Here is a 19,894-nt window from a genome sequence, read left to right on the forward strand (position 1 = left end):
AGTTTTTATTGTGAAGAAGTTATAGGAAATGCACATGTTTGTCAGAGTTATGGACATACTCCGTGCCATTCGGTCAGCGAATCAGTTTTAAATCTTGCAGGGAGGAATAGTACAAACAAACAGCCGCAGTAAGCTGTTGGGTGAAGCGCTGCAGGCGACAGGCTCTCACTGCTTTGTGACCAGCACACCTCCGACACGTGACCAAAGCAAACCACTTTCCCTTGCAGTGGGGAACGCACCGCGCCAGCGTGGCTCGACTGCTCGCGGCTGTTCATGGCACGGCTCAGCGCAACTAACCTCCCCACCATGGAAAACCCCTTAAATTGCACAGACCTACAACTTGTTTGAAATAAGTAACATCACAGTGAATATCATGGTCCCCCCCCCCTCTAAACATGTGCTGTCATTGTTTTCTAGTTGTCCTGTTTCCTAGGACGGTGCTTTCATATAAACATTTAATAAATGGGTTGTAACACTGTAATATTATCAGATATAAGGACATTTTTAAGTGTTTATTAATGTACAGTATTTGTCAACAATTAAAACTTTTCCTATGAAGACATTTTATATTACAACAACTCTTGGAGGAGTTATAGTTGACAAATACATTAAACACATCTGCTTACATTACATTACAGCGTGTTATAAACCATTTATTCAACGTTTACATACTGCGTATAAATGCTCAATAGGGGGACTTAAAGGAGCTATATGTAAGAATTTACCAACTGTTGAATTCATACTTCAAACAAATTGGGGGCAGCATATCACCAAAAAGTTTGGGTGTCCGTCCCTATCGTAAGAGAGAAGGAAATGCACAGTCCCTCCCATCGGTCTGTCTTTCAATACACAGCTAACTTATCAAACATATTAACACTGTCAGTAACATACACCAAACTTTATAAGCTATCGCTAAATAGCCAACGTTAGCATTAACGGCTCTTTACTTACCAGTCTAGAGATCAAACTTCATCCCTTCACTCGCTAAGAGCTGTCTCCAGCGCTGGAAAGCAACACCGACGTTAACTCTTGTTTTGCTTCTGTTTCTATCACTTCCTGCTTTGCTGCCGAACACGGCTTCTTTTACCCTCAGGGGCAGCTCTGCTTCTTCATCCTCATGTTGGACTGAGGGCAGACTGGTGACTAACTATCGCCCCGAGGTACAGAGTGGTATTACAAGACAGGACGGGCCGGGGCTAGCTAGTTAGCATGCTAACTTCAGTAGAAATCAGCAACAGAATACGTGACATCAGAATCAGAAATACTTTATTGACCCCAGAGGGGAAACTCTTTAGTTACAGCAGCTCACATGATGTAAAAACTGTTATTTCTGCACATTCTGTTGAAAATTTTAGTCAATTTTTTGAATGTTTTAAACTAAAGTTCTTACATATAGCTCCGTTTTAAAGTAAACATTTTTAAAAACGAACTAACCTGTTTGTTTTTGACGGCCACACTGTAATTGGTGTTTGACTTGAAGTAAATGGGCTAAAACCTCAAAACAACAGAAAGATCCTTAAAGGGAGACCGCAGATTTTCAGTAGTCAGATGTTCTTCCATTGAAGAACCTTTAAATATTAGCAAAGACACGATCATGAAATGTCATCAGCCACCAAACGTTTATGCTTGAGAATTACAGTTTATTAGCAACAGTAAACTGCTGAGTAGCTGTCGCGCTGACATCAGCCAACATGGAAGCCAACTAACCGTTGTGCTTTCCATCTGACGAATGCCATCAGTATTTATCCTGCACTCAACGCTTATTTTCATGGCAAGGTGAAGGTCACTGGAATAACATGAGAATCGTGAAAGCAAATGGGAATCCCCTTTAGTTCCTTTGAACTCACTGAACTAGTCACAAAATCAAGTAGCGTACCAAATCAAATTTTTGGAAGCTGACTTGCAGACGACACCTTCTGAATGTTTATCACTTAGCTGGTTTTTGCCACCTTTGATGTTTGGAAGACATTAGTGAACTTCAGATGTTCATACTGTTGTTGCACTGTTGAGTTAATACCCTACAGACATTATTCACTTTGACAGCAAGACAAACACTTTGAGAGACAGCTTCAAGCGCATGGGCGATTTTAATTTACCAGAAGCTTTGGCACAAGTGTTTTTGAGTTTCAGTGTGCATTTTAAGCTGCAGGAGTCAGCTGACTGTGGCCCGTCTGCAATGGTTTAAATGCAGCTCTACAGTATTTGAGAACAAATTGACTGTGAAAGCTGTGATTTGTACAGTGTGTATTGTGCTGACCACAGAGTTCACCTCCAACATACTTAACATGGAATATAGATATAAAGTGTAGAAATTATTCACAATACGAGGTGCAGGTAGAGAGCTCTGCATCATTTTTTAAGCAACGGTTTTGGGACCACCTAACACAAAAAACAAACAGACGTATTATGGTACTTAAGTATCAAACAGTTGGACATAAAGAGATGTCCCCAGTTACAGTTTGTTGTTGCTATGGGCATATCTGATCATATGGTATCTAATAAAGTAACTGGATAGACATTATGGCTCAGATTAATCACTGTATTGGGAAACTAGTAGATATTTCTTATTGCAGATTTTTTGACCTGTCAAACAAAGGTAAAGTCATAAAATGAATAAAAGATGCATTCCATTTAAATTCCAGTTGCATTGTCACAGTAGGGAAAGTGCAGGTTTAGATAAAATGAAGGCTGAATTCCATTTAGCTGCTTCAGTTTCAGGGGTCTGGTATCGTTCATGTTGGCACACCGTCACGGCTTACTGGGACACGTGAATACACCAGCGCCCTTTTTTCCTACTATGACAAGTCAAAATGTCTGAAGTGGAAAAACTTGCATTCCTAATGCCAGTCTCCATTAACCATAACAGATATTGTGGTTTAGACAACTGCTAAACATCAACACAGTGGAAGTGGAAGTGACGCAGGTCACCTCACCAAAGAGCCAGGCAGCCTGGAAAAGGTTCATCCAGCCGCCAACGCTGCTTTACTGACCACACTGAACGAATGACAGTATACCTTTTTAAAGTGATGCTGCGCACCTATCTGACCAAAGTAAGGATATCGGGGTGATAAGGATGTTTTGCAACACGAAGATTTGAGCTTTCCTTCCTCAGCTTGTGTCTTGAACCACTCGCAGGATGTAATGCAGATGTTTTGCTACAGGCAGGGCAGCCCAGAGGTAAGAGGATGAATGAACGGAGGCCTGGACGAGGGTGGAGTTTTAAAAACGGATAGATGTTTTCACAGCAGACATCTTGACTTGTCATATGAGGAAAACCGCAGATGGAACTAATAATGAAATATTTAGGTTTCCAGATAAACCACATCAGTTGGTTTCAGATGCCCCCCTTAAGAACATTGTGTATTCACTGATTTGAGGTAACTAAAGATTTTATAATCAATTTAAAGCATATGCCATCCAAGTGCATGTTTTATCTTAATGATTTACACTAATTCTAGGTTCATTTGTGTGGCTTTAAAGGCTTATCAACCAACAAAAAATATTTCAGTTTATATAATAACCTAATATATAAATATTACCATTTCTACATTCTAAAGAAAAGCACACATTTTCTGTTTGTAATTTGAATGGAAACTAGTTTTAAGGCTTTCTGCAAGCAAACAGTATGCGTTGATTTCACGTCTTTATGATGAAGAGATTATTTTTAAATACAGTACATTTGCTTTAATTAATCTACACGTCAACCAAAAAATCAAAACAGACTATTTACAAAAATGTATAAGACATCTGGCCCTGCACCTTCACCAGAGCAGGTGGATTGGTTTGGCCCACTTTTTGAGGGAGAGTGACTTTCACTAGAAGACGTCATTTTCATGAATAAACAAACACATATGCACGAGCACTGCACATTCTTCAGGCTCTGTTTGAGATGACTAAAGTTCTTAAACTTCGTATGGTCAGGTTTAATGAATATTAGACACTGCATCTCTTTCAAAACCAACAGGCCAAGCGTCAGTCTTTCAGGGGTTTAAAATGTAAGTACAGTCTTGCATCATTGTGAACAAACAACACAGGACCACACAGACTTTGTCAAAGTTATTATTGTAGAATACTTTGATGTATTTTTTTCTTTCATACAGACAAAAGGTGTTGGACTTAATTCCCATTAAATTCTCTTAGATTTCCATACAGATTTAGTCTACAGTATACAGGTGTGTTCTTTCTCATATATAGATATTTATTCGCTTAAATAACAGGCAGGTAACTCTTTAATATATTCAATAGTCTTTATGGTTTTTTACTTCTTTTTTTTTTTGGTCTTTTTTCATTTCAGCACAGTTAAGGCTGCATTTTCTGTCTGCAGAACAGCACTGCGTTGTGCAAGAAGGGGGACCATTCCACACACAATATTTACAACTGTATGTATAATGAATAATGTAAAACCTTAATTTCTTCCCATCGTAACATGGCAGTAAATACTTGTAGCAGATCTAAAAGGGCAGCCTAAACAATGCACGGATGCATTGCACTTCTGCAGTCTCTAGCTCTGCATCACCCTCCAGTTCTCCATCTTCCCTGGGCCCCCACTTTGTCCAGTCCTTTAGATCATAATGAGGTACATTTGTATCTCCGGTTCTCTATTTACAGAGTGGTGTCTCTGGTCTTAAGAGACTATAAGCATCTCCTCACCTCTGCACACTTCAGGGGCTGTTCAGTGGACAGAAAACACAGCCCTCAGAATATGCTCAGGAGAATGTGCAACTGTCTTTTTCCATCAGTGGGAGCACCGGTGGAGAAAATCAAAAAATAACCATAATAATAATAATAATATACAAGCGCTTCCATTTTGTTGTTCCTCTCTTTACAAAAAGCAATAGGATTAAAAGAAAGAAACATCAAAAATAAAAAGTGTAACAGGAACATAGTACCTGTAAATCAAAGATGCACATTTGGGCGATCTGTACAGTAGTGGTGCAGTTGTACAATTTATAATTTTGATAAATATAATATATTCTTTTTCACATTGTGTTTTGCCTTCTGTGAAACTGTCTCACAACATCATGATGTAACGTGGCTGGACGGATGGACAGAGATGGCTGGAACTGGACAGTCAAATTTACACCACTGCAGATTATCGGCCTGTTGTTCGGTGTGTATGTACTCCTGTGTGTTTTTGTATACCGCAGAAAGCATTGATAGAGCTGTGCTAAGAGGTGCTGAAATAGGTTAGACTTGAACAGGATATGAGTGTGTGTGTGTATGTGTGTGTGTGAGAGAGAGAGAGAGAGAGAGAGAGGAAGAGAGCAGATGTGGAGAGATCATAGCACACAGTAGTGACAGTAGCCTAAATGATTTACCAACACATAGAGTGACATTAATGATACCAAATGCATGCTTCAAAACAGACAGACCAATACAGTGTCACCACCCGCCTGCTCCGACGGGTCAGGTCAGGGCGGTGGCGATGATGATGAGCATTCAAGAAGACAGAGTTCTGTACAGGTAAGGGTGTTCCCAGAGAGCCCTGCGTGCATCCTCAAACAGAACTAGCAGGACAGACATGTTCTCTCGCTGTGTTTGCGTGTGTTAACATCTCTGTTAGACTGTATTTCTAATCCTACGTCTGGGTACAGGTGTTGACATGGCAGTCTGTTGCATATTGTCTGCCCTTGCATTTCTCTGGTGGTGGGACCAGTTGATAACTCAGGGAAGTCAACAGGGGATAACTGGGGGGGGGGGGGTTGGGTGTCCAGGTTTGCTTTGCAGTCACGCTCAGAGGCAACATGAAGTCAGCGGTTCACCCACACCTAGTGCAACGTGGGATACAGGAGAACACTCTCACACCCGGTCTGGAATGTGATGCGGTGTCTGGAATGTGTGTTCCATGGAATGTTGAGGTGGAATTCGGCGAGGTCACGGTGGAATGTGATGTCACGAGCGCTGCACCCGTCGTCACGGGTCGCTATCCAAATGGTTTCTGTGATTTTTTTTTTGTTGATTTTTTTGTTTTGTTGTTGTTGTTGGGGTGTGCTCATGCAGTGTGTTATGCCCTTTTATATGGACAGCTTCAACGTGATATGTCTTAAAGCACCAGTTCAACATTTTGGGAAATACGCTTATTCGCGTCATCCCGAGAGTTAAATGAGAGGATTGATACCACTCTCATTTCTGTCCATTCAGTGCGAAGGTGAAGCCAGTAGCCGGTTAGCTTAGCTTAGCATAAGGCTGGAAACGGGGAAACAGCGAGCCTGGCTCTGTCCGAAAGTATCAAAATCCCTCTACCAGCACTTCTAAAACTCACTGATTAACACATTTTAGCTCATTTGTTTAATCCACACTCGTAAGGGGGATTGAATGAAACATGGTTTTACGTGGGGTCATGTGCCGGACTATTATGACAAGACTCCAGGACGTTACTGAGCCCGGCCAAGAAATCGTCCAGCACATAGCCCTCCATAAAAGCACGACTTGTTGTTTTTACACTGTGGTTTTGCAAGTTAAATTAAGACCTTTTTAACACCACATAAAATGCAATTTAATGCCTGTTTCATGGCCATAATGTCCAAAGTCACATTTTTCAGCACTTCCTAGCAGTATATGACAATAATTCTGAATGATAAAATGAATTTAATGAATGCGACCGGGACCCGGATAAGCAGCATAAAATGGATGGATGGATTAACCAATTAAAAATAATTAATTCCTTTTTGCTAAAATCAACACTTGCCCATTATATGATGATGAGCTTCCTAGCTACTGTAGCTAGCAGCAGTGACGGTGTTTGCCGCAGGTGTGATGGTGCTGGCTGAACAGCCTCCTGCAGCACAATCCACTGTCACCACAATCCCACTATTAGTTTAACACTGTGTAATGTCTGTTTCCCCCCATTTCCAGTCTTTATGCTAACCTATGCTAACCTGCTGCTGGCTGTAGCCTCATATTTAGCGTACAGACATGAGAGTGGTATCAACCTTGTCGCGTAACTCTCGGCAAAGAAAGAGAATGAAAGCACATTTTCCAAATTGTAAAACTGTTCCTTTAAGGTATCCCAATCAACGAATTGTACATCATGATGATGGGGAATGCACAGTATTTGACACAAAGACATGACACATAAGCTCTCATTGGTCGTACCTGATAGATCTGAGCGGGCTTTGGGCCTAAAGCTAAAACTGAACACTGACATTAGACATTGGCCTGATTGTTCGAGTGTTTGGTTGCTTTTCAACATCATTTTTCTTCTCTGTAAAACTGACTGGATCGAACATCCAACAGATCAAATGAAACAATCTCTTTGTCCACAGTAGTCATGGAGCGGGCACTGGTACATGATGGAGACGACCCAATGGCACGTGAGCAGAAGCGGGTTTGAAGTGAGTACAGTTAGTCTTAAAGGGCCATCGCCTGTGCATTGTGTGTTTGATGGCATTTAAAGGGTTAATGCTTCACAACCATTCAGCTTTTTTCCCCAAAAAAAGCTGACGCACACACATGCCCACCAACGAAAGACCAGAAGGAACGAGACGAGACAAAGCGAGCAAAGGAAACAACAAAATGGACCGAGGAACAGGAAGAGAGAAAATGATGGAACACGTAACAGAAATGAAGAGACCGGAAGAGGACGTCACCCATGGGCGATGTCCATAGATGTTACCCATACATACTCATCAGTTTATCAACATGGCAGGAGGCTGTAAATTAAGTTAGTCCTGTGGGGGGCTAATGTATGGATACATGTATACATCACCATTAATGTGAGATGCCACACACTGTATCATCTCATAGCAGGGCGGACAGTATTACAGATAACAGGTCATGTGGACGTATGGGGCGGCGTTCAAAGATTGGGCAGGTTTGGCTGGAAAAAGAACAGTGATGAACATGAAGAGTTCTGTGTTGTCGCTTCCCAAACATTCAAATTATATATACATATACATATACTGTATATATATGTATTCCCCCCACCCCCTTTAGTTGTTTTTTTGCAGCCATTCTATTTACTATTAGGTTTAAATGAACAGTATCTTTGTTTGCAATTTCTGTTTTTGTTAAGTTTTTGTTTGTTTTTTTTTCAGAAGAGACAAGACAATACACATACACACACTGAAAGAGAAAGAGGAATGAAAGAAAAGAAAATATGTCAAATTTCAGAGAAAGAGAACAGAAAAAGAGATAAACCAATGTAAAAGAAAGAAATGAATGAGCACCATTATGTTGAGAAAGAAATGAATCAGAGGATGGAATCGACTGAAGCCTAATTAAAGCTTTAACAAAGCGTTTTACTTATATCGCTAGCAAAGTAGTGACTTAAAAGTGGCTAGATAAACAATGGTGGTGGTGATATGGTGCCATGGCAGGTAGGTGGGTAATGACAACAACATTAATGATGAACACCAATAGAAACAGAGTGAGTCAGCCTCTGGCCCTGTTCTGCTGAAGCGTTGAGGGATGTGTCGTTTTTTTTTTTTTGGATGTCCGTCCCCCTTCCCTCCCCAACCCACCGTCGCTCGGGACAACGCAGCGAGAGCAGACCTGTGCGTGTGTGTGACGAGTGTGCGTGAGGTCAGGCGGGGTGGGGTGGGCGGGTTCTTCAGGGAGGGCGACAGACGGGGCGGTGGGTTCGAGGGTGGAGGGGGGGCGGGGGCGGTGGTGTCAGGGGGGTCAGACTGAGAGAGCTGGAGCAAGGGCAAAGGGAGGGAAAGTCGCAATGTTCTCAGGGAGTTGCGAGCAGAAGTCTCCAGCCATTGTCCACTCCCTCCTGTACCTCCCTCGTCCTTCGCTCCCTCGCTCCCTCGTGTTAGCTTGTTGTAAGGGAGACTGGATGAAAATGTCATGTGTGTGTCCTCAGCCCTCTCTTCCGCTCCCCTTTCCTCCCCCTCCCCAAGACTCCGTTCCCCTTCTCCTCTCCCCCCGACCCACGTTCAGCTCAGTTATAAGGAGGTCTCCACGCAGTAAAGATGGGCCAGGTGAGGGGCGGAGGGTTTCACCGGCCTGTCCCTGCCATGATGGTTATGGTGGTGTTGGTGGCGGTGGTGGTGATGGGGGCTCCGGTTGCTGGGGGTAACTGCGTTGCTGCTGTTTTTGTTGCCGTGGGTGACTGTTGAACTGATGCTGCTGCTGCTGCTGCTGCTGCTGCTGCTGCTGCTGTTGTTGTTGTTGTTTCGGTTGCACGGGGTCACCGGGAGGCTGTACTGCCGGTAGGGGCGGGTGGGGCGGGTGCGGGCCGGGGCTGGGGCTGGGTGGGAGGGGGCGGCGGCTTGCGGAGGGCCGGGTGCAGGTGCTGGTATCTGCTGAGCTCTGATTCGTCGTCCACGTCAGTGTCGTCAATCAGCGGGATGTTGTGGATGAGGTCGTTGATGAGGAACTCCGGGTGGGCCATGAAGTTGTGGATGGAGTTGCGGGATTCCGGTTTCTCCCGGCCCTCGTACAGCGAACTACGGAATGCTTTCACCACTCGCATCTGCCAAAAGGAAGGATGACGAGGGAGAAACCACAAGAAAGAGAGAGGAGAAAGTCAGACATAAAAAAGGTTAAAAAAAAAAAAAGAGACAAGGGAAACCCAGAGACAGACTTGTGTCCTCCAGCAGACAAACAGAGTGACAGACAGACGGACAGACAGACAGATGGACACTCAGGGCCAGGTGGCTGCATTCAAAGTTTATACAAGATCTAATGTGTCTAACGGTCACAGTGGTGTTTTGGTTTATTTTCTATGAAAACTTCTTTGATTCAGGAAGATGAAAATAATCTTATTGGCTGGATTAAACCATAATTGGCGGGTCTAAAGCCTGTAACAATATTGCGTCTCCCCCCTCTCTATGACGGCCGCTTTTCACTCCACCTTCCAGTGTGGCTTTTCAAATCAGGTATAAACACTTTTGCTTTCCGACATGATCAGACAACACATCGAACTAGTTCTTTATTTTCGAGCATCACCAGACCCTTAGAGGTGTTGATAGGTGGATTTTGTTACCTTTGGACAGGGCCAGGCTATCTGTTTCCCCCTGCTTCCAGTCTTTATGCTAAAGCTAAGCTAACCGGCTAACATATATTTCTCAAAAAGTCAAACTATGTCTTTAAGTAACTGACAAATCTAAATGCCAAAGAGGGAAAGTTCTGAAACAAATGCTGTGAAGCGTGTACTCCTCATCATAAGCATTATGTGATAAAAGCACAAACTGGGCACATCATTTTTACTGGTTTGTCCTGTGAGAAGGTTAACAAGCGGTCATGTTTAGGTAAGACAGCGTTGGACAAAGTTTGAGATAAATTAATCTGGTAATGAATAAATAAAAAACTTTAATTATTTTTAATTGATTAATTTAATAAATAATAACATTTATGACGACATGGTTCAGACAGGACAACGTCTTGGTATGTCTGTTTTTTAGTCATGTCCCCTCCATGTTATTCTTTCAGGAGGGAAATTGGATTTGTCCTCACTTATTTTGCATGATTCCATTAGAAGATATCAGGACATTTCTCAAACTTTGTAATTATATTACTATAACCTTGGCAACACAAATACCTTGACTAATTCAGTATCAACCGAGCGTCCACCTGATCCTGTGCGTCCCCAACAGACAAAAGTGAAATTAAAAAAACAAAGTGTTTAAAAATGAGTTGGCTAATGACATGTTTTTGTCAGTTCTCGCACACCAATCAGACCTCACAAGACGAGAGCATTCAGTAGCCACCATCACAAAGACCACAGAAGCTGCAGACGCTTCCCATCAGACACGCGTGGCATGTGTGTGTGTGTATGTGTGTGTGTCAGGGGGGTGATACAGCATGTGTGGGGAAAACACTCGTACCTCAGCTCACTGGATCACATGCATGCACACACACAGATGAGGGTGGTTGTTAGGCACAGATGGAGAAGAAGCAGCAATGGTGAGTGTGTTAGTTTAATGTACAATAAAATAAGAAATTGGCAAGAACCTATAGCAGTGACCACACACACACACACAAACACACACACACAAACATGCATGCAGCAGCAGTGTAACTGAGTGAACCAACAGCTGAGATGTTTCCACATCGTGCACCTTGGAGGTTGGCGTCTGCATGCATCGCACAGTTGTCAATCACGGGTGCTGTTTGTTAAAGAGATCAGGTTCATACACTCAAACACATTGACAGCCAGACATTGAGCTGGTCTGTCAGCATCTCTATGCACGCACACACACACACACACACACACATGCACATGTGCAATATGTACCGCAGCCATGCAGCAGTGACAGACAGAGGAGAGCAGAGTGATTGAAATGATGCTGATGCTGACGATGAAGTTGCTGCAGGATAGAAAAAAACAAGTCTTGCGAAACATAAAGATGAAATCACGGAGAATCAGCAGGTTAGAACAGTATGTGATTGGTTAGAATACTAGAAACAGAAGGTGATTGGCTCAAAGGCAGGAGCGAAGCTCGGGCGTCAGCCCTGTCACACACAGAGAGGCAGCCAGGTCATGCTGAATCAGATCTTTGTCACTTACGCTCTCTTTCTGTCTCTCTCTCTCTCTCACACACACACATCAGAGTGAGGTCTATGAGTGTACTTCAAGGTGCATTATGCAGTCTATGGTGATGCGTACATAAACACATTCCTTTGCCATGGCAGTTGGTCCATGCACCCTTCCCCCAAGCCCAAACAGAGGAAAAGAAGCAGCATGAGCTCAAAAGAAACAGAGACAGTTCAGTGCAAATATACTGACAGGCACAGGCAGGCAGAGCCCAATATAGAGACAGTTTGGCCAAATGAGTTCAACAGCGAAGAAGCTTTATGTCGACTGCAACACCGACCGGAGTCCAAACTGTGATTATGAGAGGTGTATGAATGGAGATCAGTGCTGCAGTCGGCCAAACCAGGAGGAGTCTCTATATATGACTCTGGCATATATGATAGACTGACTGACAGACAGACGTACAGACAGACGGTCAAGCAGTAGGTTCAGTGCTTATCTGTTTTTCCAAAGAGCCTGTCGGACAGTAGAAAAACACCTCATGCAGACTGAGAAGGTTTCAGAATGTTACTTTCTCACTTCGTCAGCGCTTGGTTTGTTTTCATTTTGTCTCCATGGTAAGAGTAAACTTTCGAGTATATAACGCCCACAGTGTGACCAGAGAGGCCTGGAGGTCAGGGCACTGCTGTGTTACTTATTCCTCTCACCCACTTTCTCTCTCTCTCCCTCTCTCCCTGTCGGCTCTTTCAGCAGTGCTTGATGGAAAAACGATGATGGTTAAAGTACGAGAAGGAAATAGGCGCTGGAAGGTAGAGAGGCTGCTGTGTGCAAAACAACTGCTGATGAGAAGAAACTGCAACATAAATACAGGGAGAAGCTGTGAGGTACATGACTGGTTAATGGCTCGCATTTCCCACCGTGTGGCCAGACTCTGAGCGGCACCCGCTCTTCGATATGTGATGACTGAGCTCCAATCCATAGCTACACCTCAGCAGCACCTTCCTCAATTCAATGCATATTCTCTTCATGTCTCCTAGTCATAGCCCATTTAAGGAGCAAACACTGAGGGCGGAGGCTGAAACCTTTTTGAACTTTAGCAAAGAATTGAGGAGCTGAGCATGGATTTGAGATTCGGCCTAAACATCCTATTGCCCTTTATCTTTCCTTACCAAAGTAAACTTTCATATTCATCGCTTTTCTCAACTTTACTGTAATTGCAGGTAGATGAAACTAGCCCAGTCTGAAATGAAAACAAACTGGATCCATAGATCGGTTCTAAAGATCCAGAGGGATCACTAAGGTCCAGCACAGCTCAGGTGGATGAAAGCATGAAACAGAGACATCTACTTATATTATTTTGATATCTCTGTTTAATATTTTAGATATCCCTGGACTCTTTTCTTACCCAGTGATAACAGATTTGGCTGTAAAAGTCAGAGAGGTGACGGTGTCTACGTCAGAACTTACGCTCATCATACTGCAACGGGACACAGTGCCAATTCTGAGGGTTGGGTCTGCTTTGCAAAGAACTCTGGGTAGTGGGGTAAAGTAATGACCATGAAGCTATCTGTGGACGAGCAGCAGTGCAGGGGGAGAGGTTTGTCTGTCTTGATAACACGTAGGCAATCATTTGTAGTCTGTGCTTGTTGCTTGGGAATTCCCACATCAGACCATATCATCAGACTTGAGGCAATCATAGGAAAGCACTTAAAGGTTAAGGCTGACGATATATTCTATAGTTGTGGTATTGTCACCAGTAAAAAGACCAAAACCAACATGTTACTGACGAAAATCTTTAAAAGTGGGTCATGAATGTAAAAAGCAAAAAGGCCAAATAATGTCCAAAAACAGCGGGGCGCTGTAGTTTTTAGCAAATGTTACTCAAACAGGAGGATATTGTGCATTTGTTCGTGATTAATTTCAGGCACTAGTGAGTTATTTACTGCAGAGGGACGGTGTGTGTGGGACTGAGTCAGAATCAAAAGCTACAGTGTGTGTGTTCATAGTAATGAAGGAGCATGTCACCCAGTGCAACAGTGTGACTTGTTGATGTGTTTTTTAGCCAAGCTATAGTCTATGGCTCTATCAACCAATCTACCAACTGAAATATCTCAACAAATACTGGATGGATTGCCATGAACTTATATAACAGGTGTTCATGATTCACAGGCAATCAAATGGTTGCGATATAAATACAATTGAATTGAATTGGTCCCCTGACTTCTCTCTACCGCCATCATCACGTCAAAACTTTATTTTCTCTAATATGACTAAATACCTGCTAAACATTCTCATCAGCCTCAGCTGTACTTTGTGTTTAGTGCTAATAAGCAAATGCTAGCATGCTAACACTCCAAACGAAGATGGTGAACGTGGTAAATATTAAATCGGCTAAACATCGACATGTTAGCATTGTAATTGTGAGCATGTTAGCATTAGCATTCAGCTCAAAGCACTGCTGTGTCTAAGTACAGCCTCACAGAGCCAGCGTGCCTGCAGACTCGCAGCCCTGTTAATAGTTTTTGGAGCTCTATGACAGAGGAATAAGATATATCAGCCTTTGGATATACACATTGTTGGTTTTGATCTTTTCATGGGATTTGTTGACAATAAGAAAACTATAGAGCATTACTAGACATTAAAGGTCCAGTGTGTAGGATTTAGTGGCATCTAGTGGTGAAATTGCAGCTTGCAACCATTTGAATACCGCTCGCCTCGCCCTCCTGTTCCACGTGTGAAGGAAAAACTACGGTGGCTGCAAAACTCGCGAAAAACCAATCCATTCTGGGCTACTGTAGAAACATGGCGGTGCAACATGGCGACTTCCATGGAAGGGGACCCGCTCCCTCTGTAGATATAAACGGCTTATTCTAAGGTAACGAAAACACATTATTTCAGGTGATTATACACTAATGAAAACATACTTTCTTTGCTCAGCGGAAGGAAGCAGCTGGATCGGCCAAAATTAAAGCCGCAGGCAGCAGTGAGCGGGTTTTGGGTTTCACGAAGCCAAGCAAAGTCACTTCAGCTTGTTTAATTCTGTTTGAAAGAAGGAGCGAGACCAGTTACACACTTGTTGCCTGCAGCGTTTCAATAATTGCGCACTCAAAGTTCTGCCATTCGTCCCCTCTTCATTGGATGTGAGCGAAACTTGGTATGTATGCTCAGGAGATGGCGTGGGATGTCTCCTGTGAGTTCAATCAGGATCGCTCAAAGGCAGTTATGTGCAAATATGTGATAAGTCAAACTTCAGATTTTAGTTAACACTTGCCCACAGAGCATGCACACCAAATTTGGTGAAATTCTGTCCACTGGGTTTTTAGGTACAGTTTTTTGGCATTTGTGGCGCCCCCTATGGGTTGGGTTCAAAATGCTTTGGCACGCCTGTTCGCCAACGCAGACTGAAGATATCTCCGAATGATTTGTGATGATTGGACAAATTGTTAATGAGTTATGGCCAATTTCCTGCTGAGCCCCTCCCTTTATGAAGATATTTTGGTTGATGCTTTTTGACCGATCTTGTTCATTTATAATAAAAACGTGTATCTCAGTCTCGCAATGCTGTATCAAAAAATTGGTGTCGATAAGAGTCTAAATTTAAAAAATATTCATTTTACTGTTTTTCACATTATGCTAATTAGCAAACAAATCCATCACTGCGGACTTTTATGGTCCAAAAGGCTTTTCTGTAGAGCACGTTGAGCTGGACTCGTGTCAGAAATTTCAAGTCAATCGGACTTACGGTGTGAGGGGCGTGGCCTGTGGATTTTTGGGCCAGCGCCGCCATGTGGCCGATTGGGCTTATATTTCTGGGGAAGCATTTGCATATCATTTCCAGTTATTGGGCCAAGTTTCGTGTTTCTAGCTCATTCCAGCTTACAGGAATTTGAGCATTTGTGGCAGACAAATAATAATAATAAACCGGCACTAACTCAATAGAGTTCTACCTTTTTCTGGTTTGAACCCTAAATATCATATTTCATTTCTGCCAATAGCTCCTCCTAAATGTTACACTCTGGACCTTTGAGTACAATCAAGTCTGATATACTTTTCTGTGGCTGGAAGTTTATTTGACACAATCTGAATTCTGCTCCTTGCGTAAACTCCATTCTGAACGCTAAAGCAAACGGGAACAATTGTACATTTTTATTTGACCAGGGGCTGCCTCCACACAACATGAACTGATTCAGAGAAGCAAACCTGGGTCACATTAAACTCAAAGTTAATGCTTGCTCCTTCACATTCCCTCCTTGTCCAAATCCATTTGGTTTCTCATCAGGAACTGAACCACAAGAGGACGACTTCAAAATGCAAGTATGTGTCATACTGCTGTCGAGTAACAGATTTGGACACAACAAGCTCTTCGAATTAAGGGAAAAGAATTGAAAAAGCAAGCAATGAGCTAGCAGTGGTGGGATCTGAACCCTAGTTCCATACTTTGACATTACATCCCTCCTTCCACACCTTCGTCATAGTACCTGTCTTTTCAGGCAGCCTATGTTGCAGCAATGTCCAGCTCTGAATAATAATGTTATACATTTTAATGCATATTGTATTAATGTTGTAAAGTCATGGAGAGAAGGATGTGTTTCCAAAGTACTTAAACAAAGCCCAGGTAAGTCCTAGTGTCTGTGCAGGACGATCTCAACAATGAGGTGTCAGTAGCACCGACTTGGGCCTCTCTGTATCTACACCTACAGGTGATGGAGCAACGTGGGGAGGAAGGCAGCGTGGAATGGAAGGAGGGAAGGATGGACGGAAGGGAGCAAGGAAGGTAAGGAGAAGCAACTGAGAAGACAGATGAGGACAATCAAATGAAGAGACAGCACAACCGCACGCATGCACGCACACACACGCAGGCAGGCACACACACACACACACACATTCATAGACAAGCATACAAGCACAGGTGCACACACTCGCACACACTGACAGAGAAACACACAGAAGTCAAACTACGGCTCTCGGATAGGTCAGCAAATGCACACACATAAACACGCTTGCAAACAGGCACGCGCAGAACTGACATACAAAGAAATCAAGAGAAAACATGAGGGGTGGAGGCTACTCTAGTGAGGAGATGGGAGGATGACAAAAAGGGATGAGGTAAAGGAGAAAGTAAGATACAAAAAAAGAGAAACAAATGAAGAGAAACCTACTAAAGAAATCTTATCAGTATGCTACACAAGAGCCTGTATTTAGATCTGGTCAAATCTAAATACCTCTACAGAAGAACAACTCTACTTATGAAGAACAATAAGAACACATTGCACAGAATATTTCTGCAAACAGGGAACCTGTAATATCTCAGAAATAAAGAAGAAAGAAGAGAGAACTGTGATGGAGAGAGAGGGGGAAAAAACAGACTGGACAGAGAGAGAAATCAGGACTTTTTGGAGACATCAGGGGGGCCAAACTTGTGACGTCGGAGCTGGAAATACTGTTACAGAAATAACCAGTTGACAACAATTGCAGCACCGGACAAAAGTGAGAGGAGCACAAGGAGGAGAAAAAAGAGCGATAGAGGAAGAGGGAACTTTTCTTTACTGTAGTCTTGGAAACAGCAGTGTGTTATGGGGCTTTTATACTCGAAGGTTTACAGTTTAGAGAATTGCAGAAGCCATATGAAAGCCATCTGGTAATGATTATGAATTCTATGGCAGTAAAATCTAATCGTAGCATTTTCTACAGCATAACAGGAGTCACAGAATTGTTACAGCAACACTATATTCTCTTGTTTTTTAGAGAAAAGAAAGGACACCACTCCTTTACGTGAGAGATGTTTACAGCAGGGGTCAACCACAGTAACCACGCTTGACCTCAGTCACAGACAGGAAATAACACATGGTGCAGGAGGAGCTGCCGTTTGCTCTCTGCACTTTAGGATGCGTCCTCGCCTTGTCGGCGTAAATCAAACTGTTTCCGTTTCCTTAAATTTCTTCTTTTTGTTCTTTTGAACATGAGTCACTTTCGTCCTTATAAACAATGTTGCTCCATTTCTGTCAGGACACCTCAGACAGAGAGAGAACAGCGAGCCGCCTCGCGCACCCACCAACACTCAACAACAAAACAGACTCTGGACTGGAACCGGGACTGGATTTGGACCAGACCAGATCAGACCAGAACTACACAGCCGGTCGGGACTGGGTGCTGTTTGAAAGGGAGAATAAGAGAAAAGAACATAGGAGACATTGCACACACACGAGCAGCGAGCGAGCCGGAGGGGACACAACCATTGAGAGTAAAAATACTGCAGTCCACGTGCCGTGCAGCAGTGTGTGTGTTTGTGTCTACGAATGAGTGTCAGAGAGAGAGAGAAAGTGACTGCAAGTGTGTATGCAGGTATACGTGTGTTTGTGTGTGTTTATGTGTGTACATGCGTTCGGCGGACTCACTCCCAGGGGCTGGGCTGGTATTGGCTGTTGCGGTGGAGAGAGCTACGTGAGAGGGGGTAGAGATAGTGTTTACGTCGTGGAGCTGACTGAGCACGGAGGAGCGCCGTCTCACCGCTCCCTGAAACGAACCGCTTCGCTTGAACGTGCTCACTACCTCCATCTGCAGGACAGAGACAAAACAGCAGCACTCAGTGAGGGCAGGAGAGGCTGGTCTGAGTGTGCGTGGGCGTGTGTTTGTGTGTGTGCATGTGTGTGTGTGTGTTGTGGTCCCTTTAAAAGATTTCCTGTCACAGCAGAAATGACAGAAACAGCATTTTGATTCCCTTTAATGGCAAATGTGCATCAGTGATACGCATCACAACTGCTTTCTGAGAATTACTGACAAACAATAATTATTAAATTACGATCGCACATGTATATGAGGTCGTGTGTGTGTGCTTGCATGTGTATTTGTTGTCTGCACACTCAGGCCAAACCCTCTTCATGAAAAACTGACCACTTTTCGCAAAGACAGGCACTTAAGCAGAGAGTCTGGACTGGCTCTCTAACACTGCTTAGGAGGCTGTTAGCAGATTGTTGTTCGTGTCGATGCTGTTTTGCTGTCTTAATGTCCATTCTCACACAAAGCAGTGCGAGAATCAATCAATTAAAGTAATCAAGCAAGCCAACAGCCTGTCTACTTAGCATTACAGCATTACCCTGTACACAATGGGTACACACTCATACACACGAGTGCCGCTGAAGCGACACACACACACACACACACACACAATCACAGCATTTATCCTCTCTCGTGATGGTTTATAAAATACCACTTCCAAGTTAGAGAACGCCATTTCGAGGTTTGAGCAGGACAGAAAAGTTAGCTGTGTTGGAGAGAAAAAACTGGAATCATTATGTTTGGTACAAGTCAAATGAACAGCACTGACAGGATGAGCGAAAGACAGACTGACTTTTGAAGAGTAAGAACAAACCAGATACAGTGTTCAAACTAAAACTGCATGGCTGTCAAAGACGAGTCTATAAGGAGTTCTTTCTTTCTTTCTTTCTTTCTTTCTTTCCAAAAGTCTCTCATGTTAGTGTGTAAAGGCCATGATACTAGCAGTTTATTTAGGCAGTGTTACTACACAATTCAGGAACAATTTCCCCCCCAAATAATTTGCATCTTCTCATAAAGCACTTGGTTATAAAAGTGCAAACATTAGGCATTCATATTCAGATTCCTATGTTCTTTGTGATACATTTTGGCACATTCCCCCATCTATCTGTAATTCACCTTAAACAAACTGCTCGTGTGTCATGACCACGTGAAGCTTCTGGTCGAGGTGTTGTGCTGTCTGGATATCTGCGTGTGTGTGTGTGTGTGTGTGTTCCTGTGAAAGAGGTTTGGTTATGGTTTGTTTTGGTGGTCCGGTCTAACAGTACCTGGGTTTGGATGCGGTTGAGGCCTCTGAACCAAAGGATCTGTCCGCGGCGCAGCTCTCTCTCAGCGCAGTCGATCTCCTCCTCATCCTCCGCCATCTCCTCCCCTTCCTCCTCCCCTGGCTCCAGGCCCAGCCCCGCCTCCTTCAGGCATGGCAGCCGCTCTGTCGGCACCGTGGCGATCACCTGAAAGCCAGGTACGTTATAATGTCATGTGACCAGAAGACGCTAGTATGGCGTTATACTGAGCAGCTGTGAGCTTTTCCAACCATCTTACACTCATTATGGATCGGATAATACCAGATTGTTTCAACTGTTAATTTCAGCACAGAATAGAATATATCTAGAGGTGTTATCTAAGTCAGTGTGAAAATGTTTCCTTAGCCTCACCCCAGATAAAACTCTAGGTAAACCAGGCCCGCCAGCCTACACTTGCTCAGTGTGGTTTGACTCAGCAGGCTGAAGAGCTGCTTACCTGCCCCCAAAGCAGCTCTCCGACTCCCACGAACAGACACCAGAGCCACTGCTCTATGTTGAGAGGGGCGCAGCTGAAGGGCTTCCCTCCCCACTGCACAATCACGATCTGCAGCAGAAACACAGGGAAGGACATCATCATTATCACACATACAAACACAGTGTCGAGGGAGAAACC

The 19,894-nt window shown here is 43.5% G+C and overlaps 1 protein-coding gene across 1 annotated transcript in view; it reads right to left on the reverse strand.

The window, feature by feature from the left end:
- Positions 1-4,043: 4,043 nt before the first annotated feature.
- Positions 4,044-19,894, reverse strand: part of atp2b3b (ATPase plasma membrane Ca2+ transporting 3b) — a 52,900-nt gene continuing 37,049 nt past the window's right edge. The window contains 4 exon segments of the mRNA XM_044211289.1: positions 4,044-9,190; positions 9,193-9,421; positions 19,246-19,428; positions 19,718-19,825. Coding sequence (XP_044067224.1) covers positions 8,892-9,190; positions 9,193-9,421; positions 19,246-19,428; positions 19,718-19,825 — 819 coding nt within the window. The 3' untranslated portion in view covers positions 4,044-8,891.

This window comes from Siniperca chuatsi, linkage group LG10 (assembly GCF_020085105.1).
Source record: "Siniperca chuatsi isolate FFG_IHB_CAS linkage group LG10, ASM2008510v1, whole genome shotgun sequence".
NCBI classification, from domain to species: domain Eukaryota; kingdom Metazoa; phylum Chordata; class Actinopteri; order Centrarchiformes; family Sinipercidae; genus Siniperca; species Siniperca chuatsi.